This window comes from Hyperolius riggenbachi, chromosome 1, assembly GCF_040937935.1.
Source record: "Hyperolius riggenbachi isolate aHypRig1 chromosome 1, aHypRig1.pri, whole genome shotgun sequence".
NCBI classification, from domain to species: domain Eukaryota; kingdom Metazoa; phylum Chordata; class Amphibia; order Anura; family Hyperoliidae; genus Hyperolius; species Hyperolius riggenbachi.
In genome coordinates this window covers 639949451-639962574 of record NC_090646.1, presented here as the reverse complement: position 1 = coordinate 639962574, position 13124 = coordinate 639949451, and the positions used below count along the sequence as shown (strand labels likewise).

Below are 13124 nucleotides of genomic sequence, written 5' to 3'. Positions count from 1 at the left end.
AATCAGGAAAACGATCGGAGATCCGATCGGATCTGTCTGAAATTATCTAGTATAGGTCGACCCATCTGTCTGATGAGAAATTGCAGTGCACATTTTAGTGTGTAATAGTGTACTACTCATTGAATAGTACCAGTCAGTCTGGTACCCAGCCCAGGGCCAGCCAGGCATAAAGTGTCAATTAGCCCTGTAACTGTTGTTGGCAATTTTGGATTGAACTTTAGTTAATCTCATGATCTGTTGGAAGGGTCACTCTCCATGGGAAGATTTACCCTCAGCTCTGCTCTTGCTCTGTTGGCAATTGGATTGACCTTTAATTATTGTATTTTTGGTGTTTTCCATGCAATTTCATGTCAGATAGATGGGTCGAATTGGATAATTTCTGACAGGTCTGATCTGATTTCCGATCGTTTTTCTGTTTGATTTGCATTGATCATCTAAGTGATCAGAAAATCGCTCAGGAATACGATCGGAGATCTGATTGGATCTGTCTGAAATTATCTAGTTATAGGTCGACCCATCTGTCTGATGGGAAATTGCATGGTGCACAACAAGACTTCAGGACAGGTTCTGGCTGTAATATAATACAATGCATGGCATGCAATTTATTACACGTTAATAAAAGTTAAGATTAAGAACCAATTAAAGTGGAACTGAACTCAGAAGAACGTTCTCCTCTGTGCTCCAAAAGATATGCAACAGCATGATAACCTTTTCCTTGTTATACCTGAACCTGATACAATTCCTAAAATAAATCTGCACAGTTTAGCAGATAGACATAACATACTGTACTTTCTCATTTTCAAATGGCCTTATTATCTGCCCTAGTGCCCTCTCTTTGCCATAGGCAGTCATGTGACACACAGGGGAGAGATCAGATTACAACTTGTGATTATTAGAGTTTAATCATCATTAGACACAAATGAGGGGGAATTAAACAGGCTAAACTCTCTAAATACATACAGGGTGCATTTATCTATGTGTTTTTTCAGTCCTATGCAAGAGTTCAGGTCCACTTTAAGAATGACAGCCAGCAAAATAGCAAATTGCTCTGTTGTGAATTTTGGATTGACCTTTACTTTTTGTATTGTTGGTTTCAAGCATGACAGGAGGTCAGACACTAACCCTTAAGGGTTTAATAAAGAAGAGTTTGTTTAAATTTGACTGTCTCATTTTTATAAGGGTATTTGTAATGAGAATAATTGTACAATACCGTATACCGTGATACCGTCATACCGCGGTATTTTTTTTGACGGTTATCATACCGTCAATTTTCATACCGTTGCAACCCTACCCCCCACCCACTCCGATCGCCTTCGGCGATCAGAGTAAGCAGGAAATCCCGTTCAGAACGGGATTTCCTGCTGGGCTTCCCTGGTCGCCATGGCGACGGGGCGGGATGACGTCACCGACGTCATGGACGTCGTGACGTCATAGGGAGTTCCGATCCACCCCTCAGCGCTGCCTGGCACTGATTGGCCAGGCTGCGCAAGGGGTTGGGGAGGGGGGGGGGGCTGCGCGGAACGGCGGGTAGCGGCGGCGATCGGAAGTTACACGCAGCTAGCAAAGTGCTAGCTGCGTGTAACAAAAAAAAAAATTATGCAAATCGGCCCAGCGGGGCCTGAGAAATCCTCCTGCGCGACATACCCCGAGCTCAGCTCGGGATTATCGCTCAGGAGGTTAATACATTCAGACCAGTTGCTGTTGAAATTTGATTTTTATGGTGGCAATACCGCTTTAAAGCATGAGTTTTAACCCTTGAAAATCAGTTAGATGGTTTTAGTTGATAATTTTATGCTGTTTTTAATGCCTACAATGATAGACATTTGAAGCTCTTGAGGGCCATGTGTTTGACACCTGTGCTTTGGACTATAGATGAAATTTGATGACACTTTAATAACCTAAAGTGACTCCAGGAACAGTTCATTTGTCTAGTCACGGATTCGGTTCACCAAAAATTCCTTCGCTGTGCAGGATCCTGACAGGTACACTTCAAAGAATTAGAGCACAGGAAACAGGAAAAAAAATATGCTCCCAAAGTTAAATAGAAGTAGAAAAATATATGAAGTAGAAAGGCAGTATGCAAAGCGAAAATAAATTAAACTACTTCACAGCTTATTTCCTCTAAGCTCTGACAAAGAAACACAAGGTCTAAGAGCAGTCAGCGGGAGACCTTGATGATGTGGGCTGAACATGGCGTTACCGGGGCGCGCAGACCAGGGAATACGAACGCTGCCCTTGACTTTGTTTATGTAATTAAAATGTTTCTGCTATTCAAAGCTAAAGCCATCTTTCATGGCGGATGAAAGGAAAAATAAAACACTTCAACATCGCCATGCTTGACTGAAATAAACAAGGGGACGCTCCACAGGTTTATAGGTTGTCAGAAGTGGAGATGCAGCGAAGGCACAAGTCATGTGGGTGCCTAACTAAACTTCTTTTCCATCACAGTTTTGTAATTATGGTTTAAAGTGATCCTTAACAGTGCACAGCATGACCAAACTCACTAAAATAAACTCCCGAGTACAACGCAGGGCATGCAGCCACAGGCTTCAAGCCATTCCTGGGCACTGAAGGGGCCTGTGGCGCGATAGGATTTGGTGTCCTAGAGCATATATGTCAAACTGCGGCCCGTGGGCCATATCTGGCCCTCTGAGCCATCAGATTTGGCCCTCAGGTGGTCTCCCCACTTTGCATTATGTTTGGCCCACTCTAGACCACCAGAGAAGCTATATTGGAGGGTAAACCCTAGATCACCAGGGAAGCCATATTGGGAGAGGTACAGCACTAGAAACCAGTAAACTGTATAGGAGAGGGAAGGAGGCCACTAGACACCAGGGAACTGTATAGGGGAAGGAGGGGGCCACTAAACACCAGGAAAATGTATAGGGGAGGGAGAACCACTAAACACCAGCGAATTGTATAGGGCAGTGATCTGCAAACTTGGCTCCCCAGCTCTTATGGAACTACAAGTCCCACAATGCATTGCAGGAGTCTGACAGCCACAGTAATGATTCATAAAGACAAATGCATTGTGGGACTTGTAGTTTCTTAACAGCTGGAAAGCCAAGTTTGCAGATCACTGGTATAGGGGATGGAGAGGGGCTATTAGACACCAGGAAACTTAATAAGTGAGAGAGGTGGTCACTTGACATTGAGGTCGGCCCACAACTTGGTCCCAGAACTCAATTTTGGCCCATTTTGTATTGAGGTTGACACGCCTGCCCTAGAGGGAGAGATCTACTGGGCATGCGACTCAACTGAAGTGACGGGATATGAAAGCTGACAATTATTTCCTTTTAAACGATGCAGATTGTCTAGCTGCGCTGCTTATCCTCTGCCTCTAATGCTGGGAATACATAATGAGTGTTTTCCAGCAGATTTACTGTCCAATCAAGTTATCTAATCGATTTCCGTTCACTTCTATGAGAAAAAAGATCGAAATCAGCTCGGACTTGTCAGAAATTATTTATCAAGCCATCTGCGGAAAAAACAAAACAAAAAACTACTCATGGTGTATCTCCAGCATTATACTTTTTAGCCATAGACCCTGAACAAGCATGCAGATCAGAGGTGTCTGACTGAAATCTGACTGGATTAGCTGCATGCTTGTTTCAGGTGTGCGATTCAGCCACTTCTGCAGCTAAAATGATCAGAAGGACTGCCAGGCAACTGGCATTATTTAAAAGGAAATTAAAATGGTATCCATGAACCAAAGTTCTCTTTTATTCTTCAAAATTTCTTCAGAAAGTTGGTGATACGTGTAGATACAACATCAGACCTTCACTTCACATAAAAATGCCTGACACGTGTTTCGTGGCCATAAGCCACTTCCTCAGAGGCACATCATAAACAACACATCCCAAGTCACGGACGTAAAAAACACCAACACGATCTGAAGTAGGTGAAGAGATGCTCCCAGCGCCGTCCCAGTGTGATTGGGCTGCAACACAGCCGAGACTATTTAGGAACTTTGGGCGACCAAGTTCATCCTATAACAGTTCAAGAACGGTTTCCCCAAACTACACAGCTAGAATTGTTAAAGAATGGCACGAGGAACATTCTAATGAAGTTGAGCATCTCATCTGGCCACCACAATCCCCAGACCTCAACATTATTGAGCATTTATGGTAGTGTTTAGAGATTCAAGTAAGAAGTTGATTTTCGTCACCATCGTCTCTAAAAGAACTGGAGGGTCTTTTAACTGAAGAATGGGATAAAATTCTTTTGGAAACAATTCACAATTTGTATGAATCAATACCTCGGAGAATTGAGGCTGTAATTGCCGCGAAAGGTGGACCTACACCATATTAAAATATATTTTGTTGATTTTAAAGGAGTTTCCATTATTTTGTCCAACCCCTGTACATGAGAGAGAGAGATTGTGGAGAGCTTTTTAGGTTAGGGTTAAGCGTTTGCACTGGATCCTCTGGTTAATTGGTAGCCAATAAAGAGCTTGGCAGAGAGGAGCAGCAGAGGAAGAGCGAGAAGAAGGTTGAAGGAGATGAGCAGCAGAGTTAGGCCCCGTTTACATTTAATCAGTTGCTCTCAGGTATAATTGAAAGAAAACTGATTTTCAAAGTATTGCCCATGTCTTCCTACGGCACCTTTCACACTTAACGTGTTTTAACAGAATTTTTCACAATGCCCCGCTATGGAAAAAACGTGTACTAAAGCGTACCAACGCATACTAACGTATACCAACTGATTAAGTGTAAAGGGGCCTTAAAGCGGAATGAAACCCAGCATTTATACTTTGTTCTAATAGATTATTTACAGCATATTAGATACAACCAGCGTTTTTTCTTTTTTACTAGAACTGCATTCAAAGGGTTAACACAGGCTTTAGAAGCTTCTGTGCCAGCAGAGCTGGCCGCTTCCGAACTTTACATAATGTTATCTTGTGTTTAATTGTATCAAGTGAGAAATGTAAACAAAGCCTTCTCTCACACTGCCGGATCCCCTGAACAAAGTCAGACAAGCATAAATGCTTTCTGATTAGGGCTAGGTCCACACTAGACCCGGTTGCAGGACGGACACTGCAGTCCGGATCAGGGGAAGTACCCACCGTACTGCAAACTGATGAAAGTGCATCAGTTTCCGTTCAGGTTTTTCCCTGACAGAAAACGTCTCCATCATTAGGAAGGAGTGGGAGGATTTTTTTGGGCCAATCATAAAGCTCAGGCTATCAGTTTTAACATCCGTTTTTTGCCTGTGGAGCTGGAGATGCATTTTCTCATTACTTTTACTACCCCTGCGTGTATCCGTGGTCCTGATCCGTTGCGTGAAAATGCAGCAGATCCGGACCTTCCGTTCAGGTTTTGAAAACGGATCCCCGCAAACGCAGACGGATCCATTTTTTACTTGGGTGAGGCTGGCTGCTATTATCAACATTAGTATCCGGGACTCCGTTTTTCATCAGGTTTGAAAAACGCAGCCACGGATACGTTTCCGGACCTAGTGTGGACTGGCTCTCAGAGGATGAATAAAGCAGTTATAAATAAAATGCAAAGTCAACTCTCAGAGTAAAATTCGTGTACTTTAGAAACGTATAATTTCTAAATGAATAATAATACTTATACGCAAAAGCAAATATGCTAACCGCACGGCATATAAAAAGAAGGAAAACATGTTTATTGAATATTATATCAGGGTTTTATACCGCTTTAAGTAAAGATTGGAATTGCTGATTCACACTACAAGAGCTTCTTAAACACTAGAGATTTTAAAAGCTCTTGCTAATGCAACCCTATGGGGGATTTTTACAAAATCACATCACTCAAGTGTGAACACTCACATAGGATAACATTAGCAGGAGCTTTTAAAATCTTAAAGCGCTTAGGAAAGCTCTTGTAGTTTGAACGAGACCTGACAGTTGGAAATCCACAAAGTAGTATGTTACAATCGCCCAGATGGGATATTATAAGAGCATGTATTAACAGTTTAGTCGTATCCCAAGTGAGAAAAGGTTGGACGCGAGATATGTTTTTAAATTGGAGATGACAGAAGCTGGTTAGGGAGTGAATGTGAGGAATAAAAGAGGTAGAGGAGTCAAATATTACCCCTAAGCAACATGCTTTGGGAGCTGAAGTTATAGGGGTGTTAGTAACACTTATTGTTATATCAGGCAGAGAGGTGGACAGAGACGGTGGACAGATTAGTTCAGTTTTAATCATATTACGTTTTAAGAAGCGAGAATTCATTAAAGAGGATATAGCAGACAAACAGTCAAGGACACGTGTATGGTAGAGTGTGTGACCACCGTACAGGCGAAAGGCCACAGGAGCAGCGCCCCCCCCCCCCCAATAGGTGAATAATTCTGCTCACCTCAACGGCACACTATTAAGAACCTTATGGGGAGGTTCATGAAGAAAATGTAATGGTGCTGCTCAGTTAGCTGGACTATACCAGACCCTCTGTATGCAAAGTGTATGGAAGAGAATGTGCAACAGCGTAGAGCATGCTCACCATTATCTGGACCTTGAAGCTTCATAGAGTACAATTTAACTGGCTGGTTGAAAGCGATAGTGATCAGAAGCTGCAAGACAAAAGGACACAGCGTTATCACAAGAGGATAGCAAACCAACCACAGCGAATGAGAATAAATGCCCTTAGCACTATGCACCCGTAACGGTTTAGCATTTCGCTGCTTTAAAGGATACCTTAGCAGTCACAAATCTTAAAAATGGGGGGAGAGGAAGCAAGCAGTCCTCATGCCCACCGCTCCCCTGTTCTCTTCCGTCACCCTCAGTTTTCTTTTAAAGTTACTTCCTAGTCAGCGAGCGAGGCGACTAGTGCGCAGACGCTGCCCCAGCAGATTGCATCCTGGACTGCAGGCCAGGAGTGCTCTGCACATGCGCACTAGGTAGTGGTAATGTAGTGCGCATGTGCGGATCCTTCCCAGGGGAAGAACGCGCTCCAACTGAGCACTAGTCTCTGACCACAAAGTAACTTTGCAGGACCTTTAGAAGAGAACGGAGGGGGACGGAAAGGAACGGGGGAGCGGTGGGCATAAGGACCAGCCCCATACCTGCCCCCCCCCCCCTTACCATTATTAAAATTTTTCACTGCTAAGGTAAAGAGAACTTGTACTAAGTATCCCCCACTGGGGGATACTTACCTGGGTAGGGGGAAGCCTCAGGGTCCCAATAAGGCTTCCCCATCCCCTGTAGCTGCGGGGAATCCAGCGTTGGCTCTCCCGAAACCTCCCCCAACAAGCAATGATATATTTACCTCTCCGCGATTTTGCGCAGGCACACTAGCGGCTCTTCGTTCAGGTAAGGCAGAAATAGCCGAACCCGATCGTAACCGCTCTATTGTGCAGGCGCAAAGGACTCACACATGTGCAGTAGAGCGGATCCTATTGGGTTCGGCTATTTCTGCCTCAACCCGAACGCAGGATTGCAGTAGGTAAATATTTACCTCGCCGCGGTTCAGGGGTCGCAGCGCTGGATTGCCGGGACACCAGAGGACGGGGGAAGCCTCGTTAGGATCCAGAGGCTTCACCCTCCCGAGGCAATTATCCCCAGGTGGATTTTTTTTACATTACAGATTTTCTTTAAAGCACACAGGACTCTTTAAAAAAAATATTGTACCCAAAGTGAATGATAAAAAATAAAATTAAAATCTTTTGCTCAATAGTTGAAGCATCTGGGTGGTCCATAGACAGCCCCTCATACCACTGCAGGGTCCCTCTATGCTTATTTCAATCAGGTGACTGACAGGAATATTCCTTTAAAGCTTCCTTCACATGGCAAATCACTTTGCACGACAAATTTCAAAATTGTTCGCCATTCTGAAGGAATGTGTGCTTTTCCATCATTCCTACAAGTGCAATTGCTCAAATAATGCTACATGCAGCGTGAGTGAGATTTCATTTAAATCACAACGCTGCAGTGAGCATACATACATTGGGTTACATTGACAGGAAGGCAGCACAATCAGACACAACACCGGGCGAAGCGCTGAAAAAGTGATGCAGTGTAAACTAAAATTGTTATATTCAAACAGGATAAGGATAGCTAAAACTTTTCCAACAATTGTGCTGGGATTTATCTTACACTGGTATTAATGCAGCCCTCTCTGGACCCTGGGGCTTCCCCACCCGCCCTCTCTGGGTCCTGGGGCTCCCCTGCCCGCCCTCTCTGGGTCCTGGGGCTCTCCCCGCCCACCCGCCCTCTCTGGGTCCTGGGGCTCCCCCGCCCGCCCTCTCTGGGTCCTGGGGCTCCCCCGCCCGGCCTCTCTGGGTCCTGGGGCTTCCCCGCCCGCCCTCTCTGGGTCCTGGGGCTTCCCCGCCCGCCCTCTCTGGGTCCTGGGGCTTCCCCGCCCGCCCTCTCTGGGTCCTGGGGCTTCCCCGCCCGCCCTCTCTGGGTCCTGGGGCTTCCCCGCCCGCCCTCTCTGGGTCTTGGGGCTTGCCCACCCTCTCTGGGTCCTGGTGCTCCCCCGCCCGCCCTCTCTGGGTCCTGGGGCCCGCCCTCTCTGGGTCCTGGGGCTTCCCTGCGCCCGCCCTCTCTGGCTTCCCTGCCCACCTTTCTCTGCCCGCCCTCTCTGGGTCCTCGGCTCGCCCGCCCCCTCTGGGTCCTGGGGCTCCCCCGCCCGCCCCCTCTGGGTCCTGGGGCTCCTCTGCCCGGGCTCCCCCGACCGCCCTCTCTGGGTCCTGGGGCTCCTCTGCCCGGGCTCCCCCGACCGCCCTCTCTGGGTCCTGGGGCTCCCCCGACCGCCCTCTCTGGGTCCTGGGGCTCCCCCGACCGCCCTCTCTGGGTCCTGGGGCTCCCCCGACCGCCCTCTCTGGGTCCTGGGGCTCCCCCGACCGCCCTCTCTGGGTCCTGGGGCTCCCCCGACCACCCTCTCTGGGTCCTGGGGCTCCCCTGCCCACCCTCTCTGGGTCCTGGGGCTCCCCTGACAGGCTCCCCCGCCCCCTCTGGGTCCTGGGGCTCCCCCGCCCGCCCCCTCTGGGTCCTGGGGCTCCCCCGCCCGCCCCCTCTGGGTCCTGGGGCTCCCCCGCCCACCCTCTCTGGGTCCTGGGGCTCCCCCGCCCACCCTCTCTGGGTCCTGGGGCTCCCCCGCCCGCCCTCTCTGGGTCCTGGGGCTCCCCTGCCCGCCCTCTCTGGGTCCTGGGGCTCCCCTGCCCGCCCTCTCTGGTTCCTGGGGCTCCCCTGCCTGGGCTTCCCTGCATGCCCTTATCTGGGTCCTGGGGCTTCCCTGCATGCCCTTATCTGGGTCCTGGGGCTTCCCTGCATGCCCTTATCTGGGTCCTGGGGCTTCCCTGCATGCCCTTATCTGGGTCCTGGGGCTTCCCTGCATGCCCTTATCTGGGTCCTGGGGCTTCCCTGCATGCCCTTATCTGGGTCCTGGGGCTTCCCTGCATGCCCTTATCTGGGTCCTGGGGCTTCCCTGCATGACCTTATCTGGGTCCTGGGGCTTCCCTGCATGACCTTATCTGGGTCCTGGGGCTTCCCTGCATGACCTTATCTGGGTCCTGGGGCTTCCCTGCATGACCTTATCTGGGTCCTGGGGCTTCCCTGCATGACCTTATCTGGGTCCTGGGGCTTCCCTGCATGACCTTATCTGGGTCCTGGGGCTTCCCTGCATGACCTTATCTGGGTCCTGGGGCTTCCCTGCATGACCTTATCTGGGTCCTGGGGCTTCCCTGCACGCACTCCCTGGGTTCTCTGGTCCCCTTTCAGACCCGCTCTGGGTCCTCAAGCACAACATTTCTGGGTCCTCGGGACCCCCTGCACGCCCTCTCTGGCCTCCTGTGTGATTCTTTATTGTAAGTTTTACAACAATAACAAAAATTTTTTAAAAAGTATAATTACCTGCTCATCGCAGTCTGATTCAAGGTAAGTGGGGTCTTTCTTTAAGCAGTTCTCAAACCCATGGTCATCACTTTCATTTAGACATTCACAGCCAGCTTTGTTTACGAACGGCATTAAATCCATCTGTAAGCATTCAAAACAAAGGGAGTTGAATAAATAGTTAATTTGTTGCCGCAGTGAGAAAATTTCAGCTGCCTGTTAAAACTCAAAATGGCATCTGAGCAGTTCACAAGCTTTGATAGGCCCGACCCTGCAATCAATTTCCAAATGTTTATTAAAACACAGAGACCAAAACATTACCACCACAATAAAGTCCAATTCAACACCAAATGCAGCAATCCAAATTCTGAAAGCAAGTTTGCCACTTAGTGCCCTTTTTCTGCTGAGAGCGATTCGCTTAAAACCGCCTAACGCTAGCGATTTTTAAATCGCTAGGGTTGCTACTTTAACAGGTATTGTAAAAAGTATTTTCCACTATAGCGATTCGATTTTCTGTAAATACCAAATGCTTTTTAGAGCGATTAACCTGTGATTTTGTTTCAAAATTGTTAATACAAAATCACAATCGCATAACAAATTTGATGAAAAATCGCTTGCGTTTGGGATTTTCTTTTGCGATTGCTAGAGGAAAAGGGCTAGTGGAAAATGTTCCACACCAATTGCAAAAGAAAACCCAAAAACAAGCAATTGCGATTTTTCAATAATTTTGTTATGCTATTTTGCAGATAAATTGCAGGTAAAATTGCTCAAAAAAGGCGATTGCAATTTACAGAAAATCTAATTGCGATAGCGGAAAATACTTTTCATGATTTCTATGTTAAAGAACAAGCGACGCCCATGCTAACCTAGTAATAAAAAACACATATATAAGTAGATAAATACTACTTCTACTTACATAACAGATGTATTGTGCTATCCACGTAATGATTCCTGTGAATTTTATAAAGGAAAAGCAGAAAATCCTATTGCAGGCAGTGGCCATTTTGCCAAGCTAATGCTGACATCATATCCTCCCTGACTCTTGTTTACCCCCCTCCCTTCTCTTGCTCATTATGTATTCATTAGATGCCCTCCTCCCAGAGTCTTTTTTTTATTTACACATCCAATCAGTGAGTCACCTCAGCCTTGCTTCTAATCACAAGTGATCAGCTAGGCAGGGAAATAAATGGAAGAGGATGAATATATTATAGATAAAAAAAAACTCCCAGCATTCAAAAGAACTTCCAGCATTCAACTTTTTGGCACTGTTTGGCACTAGGGCCAGTGCTCTTAAAGTATGTGATAACCCCAAACCATAACAGCAGAAAAAGTTTTGAATGCAGGACGAGCATCTTTATCACTTAATACACTCAGACCAGTTGCTGTTGAAATTTGATTTTTATGGTGACAATACCGCTTTAACTGGTTCTGGACTGATGCAGTTTGAATCTTCGTCCAGCAGGTGGTGCTGCCACTCTGGCTGGACGTAGATTCAACGTCCTGATGAATGATGCGTTCCCGCCAATCTCGCCGCTCTGAATCCGCCGCAATTTGCTCACTCTGCTGTCTAAGACGGCAGAGCTCTGTAAGCAGGTCAGGAGCCGCTTTCATTGTCTCCTGGCCGCATGATCATGGCCAATCACATTGGCTCCCATTGATAGACAGCGTCAGGAGCCAATGAAAGCAGCTCCTGACCGACTGTCAGCACTCTGCCGTCATAGTGAGGAGCCTGCGGCGATGGGGCAGTGTCGTGACCAGCGAGTATGTGCATTGATTCGTCGGGAAGCAGCGTTTTACTGTACCAGCAGTCTCTGGTCCTTAAAGGACTTACGAGGCCAAAAGTACCTGCAAGATGTTTAAATGCACGGAGGACGCCGTCCGCTCCCTCCGTGCAGTTCCGCCGTGTTCCCTTCCTGAGATCGCCCCCCGTGCCGATCGCGACCCCACAGGCCGGGTCGGGCTCTCGTGCCGCTCCCAATATGGCCGCCGGAGCTGGCCGCGGCTGCGCAGTCTGCATTGCCGCGAGTGCGGCTGCGCAGCTCTAGGGCCAACCCCCCCGAACCACGCACTGTAACAATGTGGACTGCGCAGCCGCGGCCATATTGGGAGCGGCACGAGAGCCGGACCCAGCCTGTGGGGGTCGCGATCGGCACGGGGGGGGGGCGATCTCAGGAAGGGGACCCGGCGGAACTGCACGGAGGGCGCGGACGGCGTCCTCCGTGCATTTAAACATCTTGCAGGTACTTGGCTTTTTTAGCCATTTTGGCCTCGTAAGGCCAAGAGGGGCAGAGACTGCTGGTACGGAAGTGGTTAATGTAGCAAACCTAGCAATATAAAAATCGCTTGCATTTTGCGATCAGAAAGCAAATCGCTCTCAGTGGAAAAGGGCCCTTAGGGTACTTTTAGCTTTAATCAGTTGCTCTCAGTTATAACATAAAAGACAAGTGATTTTCAAAGTAATATCCATGTTTTCCTATGGCTTTAGTTCCCACTAAACACGTTTTAACTGAAAGCTTTTTTACAACGCATTGCTATGGAGAAAAAAAAAAAAAAGTGTACAAGGGCCCTTAGTGTAAATATAAGACTACAGTATAATCTGATTCTAGTAAACTCTGATATGCCTTGATAAAGGGGTACACTGTTTGACCCCGAAACAACTGAATAAAATGTAAACATTGCTTTGGTTTGCGGACCATTGGAAGAACCACAGGAAAGTGAGAGGCAGTTTGAACTAAGCCCCCCCTTATAAACATACAGGCTATATAAACAAAATAAAAGGATTGTTTAAAGAGAGTCAAAGGCGTTTTAAAATACCTGTTTTTATGCAGCAGGCCTCTTCAGCATTATAATCCAAACTGATTCACTGCATTCCCGCAGCAGAATGAGGTCTTTATCATACCATGAAATTCCGGGGCAAAATTCCACTACTTTCCAAGTCGCGGATTTTGCCGCCTGGGGGAAGGCAGAGCTTTGTGCTGTAGCTCTGCCTAGTGCCTCCAGTCCAGTCAGTCTCCGCCTCTCCCAGCCCCTCTCAGTGAAAGGAGACAGAGGGGCTGGGAGAGGTGGAGATTGGCTGAGATTGACTGAAGCAGAGGCAGAGCTACTGCACAAAGCTCTGCCTCTACCAGGAATGATAGAAGAATTTTGCCCCGGAATTTCATGGGGATAAAGACCTCGTTCTGCCTTGGGAATGCAGCGAATCAGTTTGGATTATAATGCTGAAGCGGCCTGCTGCATAAAAATAGGGATTTTGAAATGCTTCAGACTCTCTTTAAGGCACATTATGATTTCAGCATTTAAATGATGGTCAGCATTTAAATAAAACGGGAG

At 47.4% G+C, this 13124-nt stretch overlaps 1 protein-coding gene across 1 annotated transcript in view; it reads right to left on the bottom strand.

The window, feature by feature from the left end:
* Positions 1-13124, bottom strand: part of TXNL1 (thioredoxin like 1) — a 55141-nt gene that overhangs the window by 26667 nt on the left and 15350 nt on the right. Inside the window, 2 exon segments of the mRNA XM_068251302.1 lie at positions 6466-6535; positions 9816-9938. Of these exon segments, the coding sequence (XP_068107403.1) occupies positions 6466-6535; positions 9816-9938 (193 nt within the window).